The 18,141-nt window shown below is 43.0% G+C and overlaps 1 protein-coding gene across 7 annotated transcripts in view; it reads right to left on the reverse strand.

Moving 5' to 3' along the window:
- The window catches only part of INPP5F (inositol polyphosphate-5-phosphatase F), an 86,339-nt gene extending 68,981 nt beyond the window's left edge, over nucleotides 1-17,358 (reverse strand). The window contains exon 1 of one of the 7 annotated variants that reach the window (XM_081823398.1): nucleotides 17,044-17,335. In XM_081823398.1, coding sequence (XP_081679524.1) covers nucleotides 17,044-17,140 — 97 coding nt within the window. In that variant the 5' untranslated portion in view covers nucleotides 17,141-17,335. Of the gene's footprint in view, nucleotides 1-17,043 lie in introns of all 7 variants that reach the window. The other 6 variants (XM_081823397.1, XM_081823399.1, XM_081823405.1 and 3 more) reach the window with 6 other exon arrangements.
- Nucleotides 17,359-18,141: the final 783 nt, after the last annotated feature.

Consider the following 18,141-nt stretch of genomic DNA (forward strand, 5'->3'; position numbering starts at 1 on the left):
CCATTCAAGAAATTAAAAACTTAAAAAATAAAAACTAGAAAAAAAACTATCACAATGACCAAGTTCTGTGCTCTAATGACTAAAAAAGAATAGTCACAGATAATCTTTGAGGTCCAGAGAGAGCCAGTTAAACTCATTAAGACTGAGTTCCTACTGGTATGATCAAGGAGAAGTAAGAATCAGAGGAGATATTCAAGGAGGAAAACAGAAGATGATGAAGTCAAAAGTAGGGTGTAAAAGTTGCCCTTGGAAAGGGACGACACTACCTTTTTCCAGGTCTGGAAGGTGAAAGGCTAAATATAGCAATGGAGAAGCAGCAAAGGAAAAGATCAGATGGCCTTGAGTCAGTAAAAACAGGAGTCAAAGTCCTCTTCCCTTTGCAGGGAGGAAGGCCAGAGGGGGACAGAGAGGGGTACCAGAGGCTTGGCGTGGTGAGGGGAATCCAGAAAGTCAATTTTATTTTATTTTATTTTATTTTTTTTAAAGATTTTATTTATTTATTTGAGAGAGAGAGAGAGCACATGAGAGGGGGGAGGGTCAGAGGGAGAAGCAGACTCCCCGCTGAGCAGGGAGCCCGATGCGGGACTCGATCCAGGGACTCCAGGATCATGACCTGAGCCGAAGGCAGTCGCTCAACCAACTGAGCCACCCAGGTGCCCCAGAAAGTCAATTTTAAAAAGCTCTTTGTGTGCTTGAAACTCAGTGTTTTCAAGAAAAAAGGTGTCAATCCGTTAGTGGGTCATGAAATCAATTTTGTATAACGAGATCAGCATTAACATCAATGAAACAGAATAGAAAACAGGAAAACTGCACCAGGTAAAGAGAAACATTCCATGAAACTTTCTTGCTTCTGGTACATACATACAGGTAAGTGTTCACCAGGACATAATTTAAAAAGTATTCTTTATTATGGATCTCAAACATTTGAACATACTATTTAACTTTGGGGCTCATTATTTCAACTTTGTTGATTATTTTGCTCAACTCCTGTATGTACTTGCTAATATTTTCGACTATTTAACTGAAAAGTTTTTGAGAGAGGGCTTATTTTTTTAAACCTCACACTTTGTGTATATTTTTCCATTTCTCCTTCTTAATTTTTGCTTCAGATTTTGACACTGCATTGTCAGGCACATACACATTCAGGATTAATCTATCTTCCTGGTGAACTACTGTTTACCAGGACGTAATAACTGCCTTTATTTTAAATAGTGCTCTTTGCCCTGAAGTCAAGTTTGTCTAACATTAATACTGTGAAAGGAATACAGTAGGGATTAGAAAAGGATAAATATGGACATTGCTAATCCGAATACATCACTTCTACTCGCCATAGCCTTAGGGACAAAGTCCAAATTCCCTGGAACGCTCTGCACGGGGGCTGGTCCTACCCACCCTCCTCCTGCCTCCCCCCACCCCCAGCATCCTGGCCTTCCTGCAACCATCCAGAAGTGCGCGCAGGCTGGGTCTGGAATGCTGCTCCCCACCCACTTCTGCCTGCTTTTCATTCCAGACTCAGAACAAGAGTCACCGGTGTGCCCTGATATATTATCCACTCCACCCACCCAGTAGAATTCATCAGGCACTCTTTTGCGGCCCTCCTGAACCTTGCTCATATCTCCATCATGGCACCTTATTTTGGTTTCTAATTACTGGCATCTAATTATTGACTTCCCTATCTCCCTGACTGAACAGGAAGCTCATCGAGACCTAGTCTCATTTAGCTTTATGTCCCCAGTACATGGTACACAGCAGGTTCCAAAATGCTGAATGGACAAATGAAGGTATGGCATGGAATTGGAGAGGCAAGTTGAGGTCAGGTAATTTACACTGAATCATAGAAAGGTTCACTACTTACGGTGGCAAAGTTGAGGTCACTTGGTCTATTTCAGATAAAGACGTCAGGGCTGGCTGTGCCCAATACAACACAGGCTTGTCAAAATCAGAACACCACTTCCCACTTAGTCCAGGGCTCTTTTTAATGTACCTCTAACACCATAAGGTTCCTTACAAAATGTTCTGGAGTGTAATACCCTCATCTTACATTTGTATAGGGCTTTCAGCTCACCAACACCATTCCAGCTGCATAAGCCAGAACCTGGGAGACATCCAAAATGCTTTCCTTCCTCCCCAAGTCCTATTGATTTTCCCCTCAATATCTGATGAATGTTTCACTTCTCTCCAACCCCACTGCCACTATCCTTGCCCAGGGCAAGACCTCCCCCATCTGGATCATTCAAAACACTGTCAGCCCTACATCTGGCAGGCTGCTTAACACATAATAGGAACGCAAATATGTACTGAATGCAGGGAGGACTCTAGACAGTTTGGTGCCGTGGGGTGGAGAGCTAGCTGTAAGGAGGAGGCTGAAGAATTATACAGGGACCACTCCGGGGGGACAACAGAGAATAAACGCAGCAGCCGTTCTGTCCAGACGGGGCAGATTTGCACAGGAGATTGAATGTGAGGACCAGTGTGTAGAGGATGGACATAAGAGGGCGGGCCTAACGCCAGAGATCCAGGTGACAGGACAGGGCCAGGTGCACAAGGGCAGCCTGGGCAGACACTGGAACCAGACTAGACAGAGTCTGCAGATGTGGGCACAGTGAGGGTACCGCCTGCTCTCTGTGCCCCAGGTGAAGAGCCTCAGCTCCACTGCACTCTCTGAACGCCTCTCGGCCACAGCTCCTCTGCTGTAAGTGGAAATTCCATCTAACTTGCAGGGTTTGTAATAAGCATCAAATGAGAGAATTATGCAAAAGTGCCCAACACAATGTCTGGCACATAAACATTCAGTAACCTTTAGTTCAAGTTGGGAAATGTATAGGTGTTTAGAATTCCAGGTTCCCACCACTCAAATATCTCCAAGACATTTATTTCAGGGGTCTACATATGGATTTTGTTAAAGAGGAAAGGAGAAAAGAAAAACAAAACTTCAAAATATTTTTACTTATTAAATCTTATGGCAGGACCGTAATTCCTGAAAGCCTTCTCAGAGTAATAGATGTTTTATGAAAATATCTCAATGCCTAGATATGCCCCAGAATCCCGTTTCCTCAGAACATGAAACACGGACCTATAGGTCTGAGCAGCTCACAACTAGGCATCCAGTCTCAGTCCCAGTAACCCATTTGGGTCCAAACGGCAAACTGAGCACAAGAGCCAGCTTCCTCCCTTCCCCTAGATCCTCTACACACAGGAGAGAGGGAGAATCTAGAAGAGGTAAAACCTAAAAGGAGGTAAAAATATACTTGGGGAAAAGACACGAATATTTGGTACACTTTCATTATGTATGTGAAAAGTACTGGGTCCTAAATCATGAGAAACCACAGAAAAATAATAAACAGAATGTCTAACTTTTAATTAGCAACAGAAAGACACCTGCCAAAAATTCAAGCTATCCAGTGGAAGATGAAGAGAGTGGTAGGAAAAAGAAAAACAACAAACCACATACACACAATAAATGGAAAACATAAATAAAAGGTAGAAATAACTCCTAATATACTAATAACTAAAATAAATGTAGGGGCGCCTGGGTGGCTCAGTTGGTTAAGCGACTGCCTTCGGCTCAGGTCATGATCCTGGAGTCCCAGGATCGAGTCGCGCATCAGGCTCCTTGCTCGGCAGGGAGTCTGCTTCTCCCTCTGACCCTCCTCCCTCTCATGCTCTCTGTCTCTCATTCTCTCTGTCTCAAATAAAAATAAATAAATAAATAAAAAATAAAATAAAATAAATGTATAGTTTTGGGGCGCCTGGGTGGCTCAGTTGTTAAGGATCTGCCTTCAGCGCAGGTCATGATCCCAGGGTCCTGGGATCAAGCCCCTCATCGGGCACCCTGCTCCGTGGGAAGCCTGCTTCTCCCTCTACCTCTCCCCCTGCTTGTGTTCCCTCTCTCGCTGTGTCTCTCTCTGTCAAATAAATAAATAAAATCTTAAAAATAAATAAAAATAAATGTACAGTTTCAACTAACCACTTAAAGGAGAGACTTAAGTCTCAACCTCTCAGTTTATTTAATTCTATGCCTGTTTTATTCACCACTGGTAGCAGGCACTCATTTAATAGTTATTGAACCAAATGAATGAATAATTAAGTAAAAGTAAGCATGAAAGATTGAAATGGAAAATGGATTTCTCCTACCAACTGCTTATCTTCAATGACATTTAATAAGCCTACCATCTTGTTTTTACTGTTTTTAAAGGAAGCCCCAAAAGACCAGTCTTTTCCAATATGGCGCTTTTAATACTAAAAGCATTTATCTTTCAATAAATATAATAAATAATGCAGTGTGATTTCTTGCAATGGAAGACTTACCTGAAAACTCGAGGAAACTTTAAATTATCTTAAAAGGTCTAGCAGGGGCACATGGCTTCCCTTGCCCATGTAAAGACGAGACAAAACAATAGAGGGAGGCCGAAACGGGCAATGTAACTGGCACAAGAAGGGAGTGTAGTATCGTCTCTCTAAACCGTGGGGACTCTGTTGACTGGTACAGCACCTTGCACACAGCTCGCTTCAAAATGTGTGGTTTTTTTTAACCTGTTAACTCTTCACTAAGGAAATAAAAGGTGGTATTAGCAGAGTTTGTGTGTACAGAGGACGCATGTAGATATTAGTCTGAGCAGACATGGCAACTACCCTCGGTAATGGACACCTTGTCACCAATATTAATGGCTACTCTGGAGGCAGAAGGCAATGGCATGGCAGAGAGTGTGACCAGTGGGCTTCTACCATCCTTCCACAAAGAACAGCCATGTAATGGATCTGCTCCAACAAACATATTGCTTCCTAATCTTTCCTTCAAAAGGTACAGTCCCATGTGTCACGCAAATTTGAAAGAGAAACATTTCAAATTTGCAAATAGGTTTTAAAATTTAGGAATTTCAAAGTTATCTAGTAGAGTTGCTTACAAATTACTAAAGTATAGCACTTTAGAAATAATGTCAAATTTAAATTAATGAAATAATTAAAGTAACATACACCCGAAGACATTTGGGTATTTTGTCATAGCTCAATTGTTTGACCCATTAGGTCAACATTTCCACTCTTATTTCGGACCCATCTGGCAGTACATGGCTTCTATTTTCACATGTCCTCCTCTTCCTGGTACACAGAAAACAAGTGATTAAATATGGTATGCCTGCAGAGCGCATGAGTCACTCATTCCAAGAGCCCAGAGTGACTGGCACACCCTCAGCCCAAGATAAGCCTGGGGTCTCACACATCTACTGAAGTTTATGGGCAGTTTCACTTGTGTCTTTAAGAAAAAAAAAAAAAGCTGCTAGAGTATGCATAAATAATCAGACCCAAGTTTCACTTCCTGCTAAAGACAAAGGATATTATTGCTCTGAAAAGACAATCACCAACACCAAAGTCAAATAGATGAGGACAAGGGTTCTAACACGAGGACTTGAAAGTTCCCATTGTTAGTTCATGCTTCAGTTCTTAAAATTTAATTAAGCAGGGAAAACAGGTTAGGGAATCATTTGACTCAGGTGCCATCTTATAAATGCAAAGTTTTGTGTTTTTTTTTTAAAGATTTTATTTATTTATTTGAGAGAGAGAGAATGAGAGGGAGGAGGGTCAGAGGGAGAAGCAGACTCCCTGCCGAGCAGGGAGCCCGATGCGGGACTCGATCCCGGGACTCCAGGATCATGACCTGAGCCGAAGGCAGTCGCTTAACCAACTGAGCCACCCAGGCGCCCTAAATGCAAAGTTTGATACACATTTTTTTTTTTAACTCTCTAATGGTAATTATTTTCCAGCATTCAGCAAGCTAAAAAGCTAACCCAATTTAGAAGTTCTAGCAGCTGGTGATTTCCCAGTGTGAATTCTAACTCAATGGTTGCTGATCCTGGCTTCTCAGGATCATCATCTGGGAGATTTAGAAAATGCGGATGCCTAGGCCCCACCCCTTCAGAGAGAGTGACTCAGTTGGTTAGGGTGGGGTCCTGGCACAGGTATTTTGTTAATCTACCCCAGGTGACCTAATGTACCAGCAGATTGAGAATTACTGGTCTAAGGGATTGTAAGTTACTGGGTGGAACCTGCATTAGTAATTTTATCAGTTTGATTCATAGATGATGCCCGCGCCATGTAGGAGTTGAAACACTTTCATGAAATAAAGTACTATGAACTGCATAAAGATCTCATAACATAGTTGGCATAAAAGCTGATCTAAGGGGCGCCTGGGTGGCTCAGTCGTTAAGCGTCTGCCTTCGGCTCAGGTCATGATCCCAGGGTCCTAGGATCCAGCCCCACATCAGGCTCCCTGTACTGCGGGAAGCCTGCTTCTCCCTCTCCCACTCCCCCTGCTTGTGTTCCCTCTCTCGCTGTGTCTCTGTCAAATAAATAAATAAAATCTTAAAAAAAAAAAAAAAAAAAGCTGATCTAAACTAGTGTAAAGAAATATTTCAAAAAATAACCCTAAGAATACTTAAAAGATGAGAGCCACTATTTAGTAAAGGGATCTTAAGAATTTCTACACTTTTAGGGGCGCCTGGGTGGCTCAGTTGGTTGAGCGACTGCCTTCGGCTCAGGTCATGATCCTGGAGTCCCGGGATCGAGTCCCACATCGGGCTCCCTGCTCGGCAGGGAGTCTGCTTCTCCCTCTGACCCTCCTCCCTCTCGTGCTCTCTGTCTCTCATTCTCTCTCTCAAATAAATAAAATCTTTAAAAAAAAAAAAAAAAGAATTTCTACACTTTTCTATTAAAACAGGGATCTAATTATGGTGCGGTGACAGAGCTACAGAGTTTTGACCATGATCATGAAGGATATCAGAAATTGTTTTTTAACCTCTACAATAACCAATCTAAAAATTGTTATGATTCTCTGACATGTAAAGTCCCAACTGTCACATCTCAAGAAAAGGCCAGTGCAACTCAAAAAAGAACAGAGGACAATCAAAGAAAAAAAAAGACTTCTGTGAAAGGTCAGATGCTATAATCAGGTTCTGAGAGGACCTGCTGGAAATGTATAAAATTATGGAAGGCATGGACTTCACAGTGCATTCAGAATACTAACACAGGAGACACATGTTTAAAAGACATGGCTTGTGGGGCGCCTGGGTGGCTCAGTTGGTTAAGCGACTGCCTTCGGCTCAGGTCATGATCCTGGAGTCCCGGGATCGAGTCCCGGGATCGAGTCCCGCATCGGGCTCCCTGCTCAGCAGGGAGTCTGCTTCTCCCTCTGACCCTCCCCCCTCTCATGCTCTATCTCATTCTCTCTCTCAAATAAATAAATAAAATCTTAAAAAAAAGATTTAAAAGACATGGCTTGAGAATAAATGAAGGCAAGTACAGTTTAAATGACAATTTTCCAAACTCATTACCTTAAGAGGCTGACAATATAGTCAGTTCAAATAAGGATCAGATAAATCCTCAAATAAAAAAACTCATAATGCATTACCCAAGGGTTGGGATATACCCCCCCTCGGTGCTCCCCAAAACTGCTCTTTGATAGATCTTTCAAAAATAGGATCCTGAAAGCTAAATCAGAGCTAACAATTGGTATTTTCTTTCCTCATTTTAAAACTCTCAACCAAGATGCATAAAATTAGCACTTCAATAATTAAATAGATGCAACTTTTCTCCCAGCTGGTGTTTAATTTCCTAGCCTTTCCTGAAAACTTTGTTTAAAACTCTTACTCTCTTCGTGCTCGCTTCGGCAGCACATATACTAAAACTCTTACTCTCTTCTATCTAGGATGGCTTGTATAGTCATTCTGCCACCATTTGTCCCCACCAACAAAAAGCTCAGCCTTCAAACCCACCATCAGGTCTAGGATTTGCCCTTCTAATTGGCCTCAGATGAAGATGCTTCTAGATCAAACAGAGCGTGCTGTGGGTGGGAGGTAAGGAGGAGAACCTGTACAATTTCAGTCTGGCCATTAGGCACGACTCATTCTCATAAACCTTTTTTGCTTTACTTTTTTTTGTTTTTTTTTGAGTACCCAATTAGAATGAAGTCATGATGCACACAAAGAGTTACGTCTGCCAAGAAAAAAAAGTCCAGAAAAGTCTACTAGTGTATACAGCTAGTTTTTTCCCAGGACTTACCACTCTTACAGAGAGAAGCAATCAGACTATTAAGAGCTGGAAGAAACTTCGCAGAATCAAATAAAAGAGCACCTTTCTTCCCACTTTCTTTATTAGGAAGAAAAACAGATTTTCACCACCTTGAAAAAAAAGACAACACTAAAACCTCAAACTTTAATACCCAACCCAAGCCTCCCAGCAGAACTGGGCCTTAAGCTCTGTCACAGCATCTGTCACTCTAGAATGCTGTGTATGTCTCTCCCCCACTGGACCACAGCCTCAGCCACAGGGTACAGTGTTTTAGTCACCTTTTTCTTTGGCACACTGCCCAGCAGACAGGTCTTCAATAAATGTTTAAAGAATAAACGACTTCACAGAATTTCAGACTGAATATAATTTGGAAGAAGAAACAGAACACAAAATTACAGGGAGGAAATGAGGCTGCTTCTTTGCAAAAAGGGAGTTCAGATGGTCCCCCATTCACAATGGTCTGACTTATGACTTTCTGACTTTACAATGGTGCAAAAGAATACAGAAACTGTATTCTGAATTTTAAATGTTGATTTTTTTCCTGGGCTAGTGTTATGCCAATATCATAAGCTCATGATGCTGGGCAGCCCTGGCTACCTGTAGCTCCCAGTCAGCCATGTGATCCCAAGGGTAAACAACCCACACACTTAACAACCATTCTGTACCCATACAACCATTCTGTTTTCACTTTCAGTGCAGTATTCAATAAATTACAGGAGGCATTCAACACGTGATTATAAAATAGGCTTTGCATTAGATGATTTTGCCTAACTGTAGGCTAACTGAAGTGCTCTGAGCACATTCAAGGCAGGCTAGGCTAAGCTATGTTTGGTAGGCTAGGTGTGTTAAATGCACTTTTGACTTACAATATTTTCAACTTACACTGGGTTATCAGGATGTTACTCCATAAGTCAAGTGAGATGTGCACTGGAAAGAGGTAAAGGGGAATAAATGAAATAGCTACTAGAGATGAATCCTGGAAGCCAAGAAGCACAACTGCCCAGAAGGAAGAGTAACAAACTATTGCTCTGCTCAACAATTTGGTCTGTCGCCCGAGGGTGGGGAGATGTATATGTGCCTGAAATAAGAAGAATGTATATACCTGGCATAAAAACAATGTATAATGATATTCAGAAGCGTCATTAATATTACACATGCAAACTACTAAAATTAAAAGCATTATGGCAGTGTTTAAATTTCCTAATATTTCTGATCTTGTGACTGTTTCAAATTGTATATATTGACCATTGCAGAAACTGTGAAATTTGAAGTTCAGTGTAAGTGAAAAGTGTTTAAAAAAAAAAGCCTGGGGTGCCTAGGTGGTTCAGTCGTTAAGCGTCTGCCTTCGGCTCAGGTCATGATCCCAGGGTTCTGGGATTGAGCTCCGCATGGGGATCCGTGCTCCGCGGGAAGCCTGCTTCTCCCTCTCCCACTCCCCCTGCTTGTGTTCCCTCTCTCGCTGTGTCTCTCTCTGTCAAATAAATAAATAAAATCTTTAAAAAAAAAAAAAAAGACTCAAAGAAAATGTAGTTTTAAATATCCCACTATCAAGTTAAAGACATGCATGGTTAAACTTGAATGAACCTGAAATAAAATGAATTAACTTAAAAGAAAAAACAACAAGAAACACTGACCTAAAATCAACCTGTATTTCATTCAACCAGCCTTACCAAAGAAAGCACACAGGAGTGGATGCTTTTTTTGTGAATGAGAGCAGTTTCTTTAAGGGTCTCACAGCAACCGGAAAATGAGTCATCCTAACAGAGCATGGGATTTAATTAAGATCCTACCAGTATGTGTTGTGATAGTACTATAATGCTAAACGTTCAGTGTTTATCATCAATTCTAAAATACTACTTAACATATTATCAACAGCTACTGATAATTTTAAAAATGTATTATTTCTTTATTTTGTTAAATATACTCCAAATGTTCTTCTCAGCTCAATTATGGTCAGTTAATACATAATGATTATAACTTAGACTAGCTAACAAGTAATTATTTGCTAGGGGTTCTAGGACATTGCTGTTACTTCTCAGGGCTCGTGTTTGCAAGATTAGATTTTTAAAGGTTATATTTTAAAACAGCTGAACAGAAATAGACCAGTTTACAGTTTATTCATAGAAAAATAGTAATACATCTTACAAAGCTCTAACGCATTTAAATCTCCATGAAACCACACCAAAGTCAGACTATGGCTCTGAGAATCCACACAATCAACGGCACAAACTCGCTTGATTTTCCAATAGTCTAGTATCTATCTGCAAATACATCAATCACCTAATTTTGTTATAAATCACAAGGAACAAATTCAGCAACAAGTGCTTTTGTTTTGTTTTGTTTTGTTTTTGCGTAAGGGCCAGTTCGAGAAAAATAAAAAGGTCTTTATATCCCATTTATTTTCATTCAAAAAGAGATTTATTGAATCCCAGACTTAAAAGTTAGATTTCCCCCCCTTTATGAGTAAAATGAAAATGAGCACGGGTTTTTTTTGGTTGGCAAGACAGGCAGTGTTCTGGTCTTCAGTTCTTAACATTCTCTGTTTAATCCTCCCAATAGCCCCTTTGCTGCTCAAGATACACAGGGTTGACAAGGGACTAGAATCATTTCAATTCATTCAATATAATTTTTATAGAAGACCTGCTATGGGTCAGGTGCTAGGGAAATGGTGAAAAATCTACACCCCCTTCTTACTGGGGCTGAGGTAGGCTGGGCAGTTAGGACAAAGGGGAGTCATGCGGCTGGGCATCCGGGAGCTGCACGAATGCATCCAAATTTCTGAAACACCAAGCTGTCAGGGCTCCCTGGTTTCTGGCACCTGAATGCTCTGACCTAAAAGGCCTTGACACTGCCTCTTCTCTGAAGCCAGACTTTGGCAAGTCCTGGCATCTGCTGGCTCAGGCCTGGTCGGAACACAAGCGTCTAGGAACCAGTGACCCTACAAAGGTTCTGGCCCACTTTGAAGGTGGTTGTCCTGAAGACCTTCTCTCCTCCACTCCCTCTCTACTTTATGTGCTCTGCAAGGATGCCTGTGAAATTGGATCCAGGACTCTTGACAGACTGGGAAAGGCTTCGGGTTGCTCATCACTGGCTGAACTAGTTACCAGTCAGTACATATCAATGTTTCTACTCCAAGATCTACCCTGTATCTAGTCCCTTCCCAAACTGCAGATGTTCTTAAAACTTAAGAGAAACCTGATAAACTGACCATAACTTGGAAAAACCACTGGGCAATCTATTCTATAACATTCCCTGTAACTACGTAAACTAATTTTGCAACAAGGAGTCAGGGCAAGGGGTAGGGTCAAAGAACCAACCAATAGTCCCTTTATCAGCCTTTCGTTCTATATAGATCCTTTCTCAATATGCATGCTTTGACATTTAAGGCTTTTTTATTTTCTCCATACACTACCCTATAATGAATATAATAGCTAAAGGCACATTTCAGATATTACCCATAAAAATATAAATCCTATAACTGTAGTCAAGAAGGTAGAAAGGTTTATAAAACGTTTTTGTCGGAAAATTTGGCTTTGGAGTCATATACCGGATTAGAAGCCTTATTCTCTTACTCTGTGAACCTGGACAAGTTACTTCTCTGTGCCTCAGCTTCCTCACCTATAAAATGAGGTTAATAATAAAATCCTCCTCCTGATGTTTATTGTGGGGATGAAATGAAACAGTACATATCGAGGGCTCAGAACAGTATCTGATTCAGAAAAATGCTCAGTACATAAAAGCTATTGCTATTATTACTATTAATCTCAGTTGACAATGTGGACAACAAAATATACACAAAACTTCCCCGAATCTGTACTACTTGATTGCGAATGTCATCAGTCATGTTAGACTGGTTTTTTTTAAGCTAAAGAAGGTGGGGGTTACTTTAGAAAGAGGGGTCTTTTCTACCTTGCATGCATCAATGTTCATAATAATAAATGTACAATCAACCTAACTGCTTTCCTGTTAGAAATAAAAAATATGGGAGAAAAGTAGTTTGGGGTATAAAACTGCTAAGCCATTTAAAAGAAACTGAAGACTAAAGACACCAGGAAAAAACCTAGTTATTCAACAAAATGGTTAAAAATATTTTTACAATAGATTTAATAATCAATTTTTTAAAAAGGTTTTATTTATTTATTCGAGAGAGAGTGAGAGAGAGAGCACGCGCTCGCACTAGCGGGAGTAAGAGCAGAGGGAAAGGGACAACCAGACTCCGCACCCAGCACGGAACTTGATCCCACAATCCCAAGATCATGACCTGAGCTGAAATCAAGAATGAGTCGCTCAACCAACGGAGCCACCCAGGCATCCCAATAACCAATTTTTAAATTAAAATGCCCTAGGGTGCCTGGGTGGCGCAGTCTGTTAGGCACCTGCATCTGCCTTGGCCTCTGGTCATGGTCTCAGGGTCCTGGGATCAGGCTCCTTGCTCAGCGGGGAGTCTGATTCTCCCTCTGCCCCTCACCCTGCTCATGCTCTCTCCCTCTCACTCTCTCAAATAAGTAAATCTTAAAAAATAAATTAAAATGCCCTATTATGTTTTGTCATGGTAATTCGTGAATTTTTAGTAAACATGAGTTTTTAAAAAGATAAAGTTCAAAATCATTTTTATCTAAAGTAAATACCAAATGACACTAAAAACTTTAAATAAACTGAATCTAGCTTCATAAAATACAATTCCTGAAAAGAGATAAAAGTTCTAGGTGGATTTCAACTGTATAATTTCTCACTCAGAAAAAGTTAACTTCATATGACATACTAAAAATAATTTTCATCAAATTTTTAAGGTTTCTGTGAATTCTGAGAGCTACTATCCCCTCCAAAAAAATGTTCTCTGGTATTCATCATTCAGAGTATCATATCTATAAATATAGTTTACATGCTTATGAATGTTATGTATATGACAGATGCTTTGCCATCTTTTTATGGTCACTCAGTCTCAGAATAGAATGAAGCAATACTCAGCAGGAAATTACATAACACCATCATATCAGACAAAGCCACAAGCACTTAGTGGAAGCAATTTTAAGACTAAAGAGATAAGGGGCGCCTGGGTGGCTCAGTCGTTAAGCGTCTGCCTTCGGCTCAGGTCATGATCCCAGGGTTCTGGGATCGAGCCCCACATCGAGCTCCCTGCTCAGCGGGAAGCCTGCTTCTCCCTCCTCCACTCCCCCTGCTTGTGTTCCCTCTCTCGCTGTGTCTCTCTCTGTCAAATAAATAAATAAAATCTTTAAAAAAAAAAAAAGACTAAAGAGATAAGACCATATCACCCTTCCCCAATAGTAGACTGTATTATATTCCTTTTTAAGTCTTTAAATTATAATCCTTATTCTCAGATAGTAAAACACCACTCTCAGGAGTTTATTGAATATTCACACAGAGCTTTACCATTTTCCCTGGTAGAAAATAAAACAATCTCCTGTAGTTATTACCCTGCAAAGGACATAAGCATCCACTAAAAAGCAGTTGCTATATATGAACGCAGACTCCTCACTACCCTTAAGAAATGGAAAAACCAGAAAAAAATAACAGTACTCAAGTGTTTAGCTAGAAGAAAAAACTGAAAAAATTAAAACACTGTTAAAGAAGAAAATAAGGAATACTACCACAAAGATTAAAAAAAAAAAGTGATGCTAAATCAGAAAAATAACACAAGTGGAAATTCACCTTTCCTCATATTTACTTCCTCACCCAGCTGGACAGAGATTTTCTGCCCCAATTAGAAGATATTCTAAAACAGGGCCTAAAATTAATATTAAGCATAACACAACATCCTACTTTTATGGCAATGATACTACTGAGAAAAAACTTGGACTTTAGCTCAACTCACACAAAAAGGCCTTCTTCCTCCTAACCACTCTAAAGCCCAGATACCAAGATGAGTACATACGGTCCTTGCCTTGGAGAATGCATGAGCAAGCCAACTATTATCATAGGATGATGCCGTATGGGCTATAAGTGTGCACTAGGCATAAAAAGCACTTGGAAACACGATAAAGGTGACCAATAATTCTGCCCTAGGGATGTGGGCTAGGGTGAGCACAGTATCTGAGCTGGGTCTCACAGAATAAATTAGGCAGGAAAAGGGGCGGACAAACATTCCAGGCTAAGGAAATGGTCTATAAATATCAATAGCGATTCTTCCGATATCTCTAGGAAAAAGAAAAGTTCAATAGCCACAAACAAAAACCACAATGCTCACAGCCTTTTTGGTTTTGTAATACTGCCCTTTGGAAAACAAAAGGACTTGGTCAGTAATCTATTCAGTTAAATAGCCAATAGAAAGCAATGAGATTTTAAATGCTGTCATTACAAACAATAGCAAAACTGTCCATGAAAGCAGAGGGAAAAGATCCAATAAAATGAAGATAATATTAAATGATTCTATAGAAAAAGATCTGAAAAGCACTTATCCAATTAAAATACCATTATTAATAGTCATTCTTTAGAAAGGATCTTGAGTACTGGATAGGAAAAACTATTTGGTAAAGTTTAACGCGTGGGATCCTTTATTCACTGGGTACACTTGAACACTAAAGATCAAAACAGGCTGTTACTTCAGAAACATAATGGCCTCTTCCTTCCTCCAGATTTTTGGTCGACTTCTCTCTGTGGTCTCCTATATCCTCAGAAGTGATATAAACTTAATTGCAAAGACGAGAGCCATTTTATTCAGAAAAAAATTTTTTAATTTGCCTTTTGATATGGACTTTGGATATATAAACAGTAATACAAATCACATGGCTTAATCCAAAATCTAGGCCCATATTACCCTGTGAATATTCCTTAAAGGCTTAAACCTGTGACTCATCTGAGCTTCTTAGCTCAGAAGTATGGGTTTCAGTAGCCTTCCACTGAAAGTTGCTAGCCAGCATCCAAGAAGAGTTGATTTACTTCACTTGAGGGGAGTAATTTATCCCCAAGCAACCAGGACTGGAGAGCCTCCTGGTACAAGAAACAAACATAAACCAAAGAAAATGACAAATAATTCACTTAAAACCCCTCCTATTCAGAGAACTCCTGTGACCTTACCTCACTGCATGTAATTCCACTAGCTTGGTTCACCTCTGTCAACCTTAGAGGCTAAGAGAAAGGAAAGACTGGCCCTAGAAATGGAAATAACAAAGTCTTCCCTATTTATATCTTAATCAACTGCCCAAATTCACAGGTGACCACCTAGAGATCTCCTGTTTCTTTACAAAACACAAGAATTCTTGTCCTCCAAGATGTACACTGAACAAACACTGAACAAATTGGTATTGTTTTAAAAACATTTTTGTGATGTACAAGGACTCAAAAGCCCAACCCTCATTTTATAGTTGAGGAAATGAGGCACAGAAAAGTGTTCTGTCCGATGAACTGGAGATGATCTCAAGTTCCATCCAGCTGTAATAGTCAAGCTCTAAGAATCTAAAGAGTTGGCTCTTTGGCAGCCTGGAGAATTCTGCAATCTACCTTTCTTCAAGGAGCATTTGAAACCTTACCCCAACCTGGGGGCAGGGTGGTGGGGGGTGTGCCAGGCAAATGGTCAAATCAGGAAAAACAGAGAATAGAATGACTGGAGACTGGCCAAAATTATCCTATCTACAACAACTTCTGTCCCAAGATCATCAGGAACTTTATCAGGGTGCAGTCATTTCTCTTCCATTCTGAATAGAGGAAATAAAATGTAATAGCTAGAAAATACACCCAGAGCCTAGGAAAAAAATAATAAGTTCTCCTTCACTACTCTCACAAATCAACTAGCAGGTCTTCATAAGAAAGCAGTGGAACCTGCCGAAAAGTGTTCTGGAGGCTCTCTGTGAGCTCAGGCAAGTTACTCAAGTTTCACACCTGTCTTCTCACCTGAAAAAGAGAATACCACCACCTGCTTCTGTAAGGCTGTTGTGGGGTTTGGGAATAATATATTAGGGAAAAGGTCCTTGGAAATCATCTTATACACGGTTAACAGCTGTGACGAAATGCTCATTTGGACTTTCTATACTTTTCAGTTCATAGCATGTAATCCTTGTCTCCATTACACAAGAATTACAAGTAAGTTTTAAATATTCTGGCTATTTCTTTAAAGAATTCTATTCCCTCACTTCTAAAGTGAAAGCTCTCTGAGATGATTAGGAAAAGGAACCGGCAGCCTCAAACGGGGAGGTGCTACGGAGTCCCCCCACAAAGGAAACCGCCCCCTGGACCCATGTCAGCTCTCTGAGGGCAGGGACTGCTCTGTTTGACTCACCGCTGTCGACTAATTTTCCTAACGCAAACGAATCGTTGCAGACTTAGGCATCTCCTAACAGCTTACATGACACCCAAACACTGCCCCACGATACATCCTGTACGACAATATTGAGTCATACGAAAGTATTAAAAGTTTAACATTACAACGCAGTTCAGTTATAATACTAAAATCAAAGAAAAGGTGCTTTAAGTCGGGTGCCTATGAGGTAACCAGAACGAAGTCACACCTTTAACAATAAGGGACCAGAAACACACAGATGTCGACAGGGAGTGAACCTTCCGCAGGACTTTCCACTGAACCGGCGCGATCGTTTCTGGCCCCAGATCGGGATGGGATTCGAACCCAGAACTTGTCTCAAAGGACGTGCCAGAGCCGCTCCAGAGTGGAAGAGGCCTCTAAGGCCAGGCGCCCCTCGTCCGAACTTTCCGGCTCGGCTCCGGTCCGCTCCCCGGGGTAGCAGAGCGGATCTCGACGCGGAGGCGCGCTCGGACGGACGAGGGTCGCCGGCCCTTTGTCCCCCGCGGAGGCGCAGAGGCGAGACAGGAGCTCCCTCCCGTCAGGAAATAATGACAGCTCGAGCGCCTCCGCTCGCGCCCGCCCCGCCCCGCCCCGCGCGCCTGGGCCGCAGGCGGCGCCCGCCCGGCTGCCCCCGCCGAGGGGCGGCCGCGCCCCCTCCTTGCCCCCCGCCCCGCCCAGCCCCGCCGCGCCGGGCCGGGCCCAGGGCCACCCCACGCCGCCACGCTCACCGGGTCGGAGCTGGAGGCCGCCGTCGCGGCGGCTGCACCACAGCGCGCGCTCGCCCTGCTGCAGGATGTAGTGGTCCTTGGCTTGGAAGAGCTCCATGCCGGCCCCGGGCGCCGAGGGAGGAGGCGGCGGCGGCCGGGCGCGCCCGTGTCTCCGCGGCCCCCGGCCCCGGCGGCGGCGGCCCACGGGGGGCGCGCGGGGCGTCCTAGTCGGCCGGGGCCGCCGGAGTCCGCGCCTCGAGGAACAGCGACTGAGGGAGCGCCCCAGCGGCCAGGCCCGCTGGAGGAGAACGCACACCGGCGGCGGTGGCGGCGGCGGCGGCCTTGGAGGCCTCTCCCCCAGCTCCGCCCCTTGCCCGGCCCCGCCCCTGGCACCGCTCCCGGCCCCACCCCTTCAGTGGCCACGCCCCCGGCTTCAACCAGGCTCCTCCCCTTCCCTGTCTCCTCCGCGCGCCTCTTTCTTCTTTCCGCTCCCCTTTCTGCCTTTTCCCGCCGCCCTCTCCTCCAGCTTCTCCCGCGTTTCTCCTCCTGGCTCCTCCCCACAGGCTCTTCCTCCCTGCTCTCCTCCTCCCCCAACCCTCCTCCCGCTCTTCCCAGGCCCCGCCCCTAGCGGGCCCGCCTTCCCTCCAGAGGCCATGGCAGGCCGAGCCCGGGCATGGCTGAGTCAGGGGCCAGCTGCCCTCATGCCCTGTAGCCTATGGAGCAGAAGCTCACTCGTGGGGTCTTCCCTCCCATGCCGGCGGGTTATTCGCTCCTTTCACCAGCCCTGAGGAAAGCCCGGCCGACTCCTTACATCCAGCCTGAAACTCCCTCCTCCCCGGGCCTGAGCTGCCCGCAGAGACCCGGACCAGGAGAGCCTCCGGGAAATGCGACCCAAGACGCTGGTTACTGGGGTCTAGCCCCAGCCAGGCTCTCCTCAGAGCAGGGCCGTCCTCTAGTTTGTATTTACTCTTAGAACCTTGTGACGTTTGACAACAGCAGGTATTCAACAAATACACATCAACCAGGAGCATGTTAACAATAAAAAACACACAATTATTAGCACAGGGCTCTGACTAGCGAAGAAGAAGGGAGCAAAGTCCAGAAGCTATCGTGTCCCAA

This window comes from Leptonychotes weddellii, chromosome 6, assembly GCF_054177405.1.
Source record: "Leptonychotes weddellii isolate Sample4059 chromosome 6, ASM5417740v2, whole genome shotgun sequence".
NCBI lineage: Eukaryota > Metazoa > Chordata > Mammalia > Carnivora > Phocidae > Leptonychotes > Leptonychotes weddellii.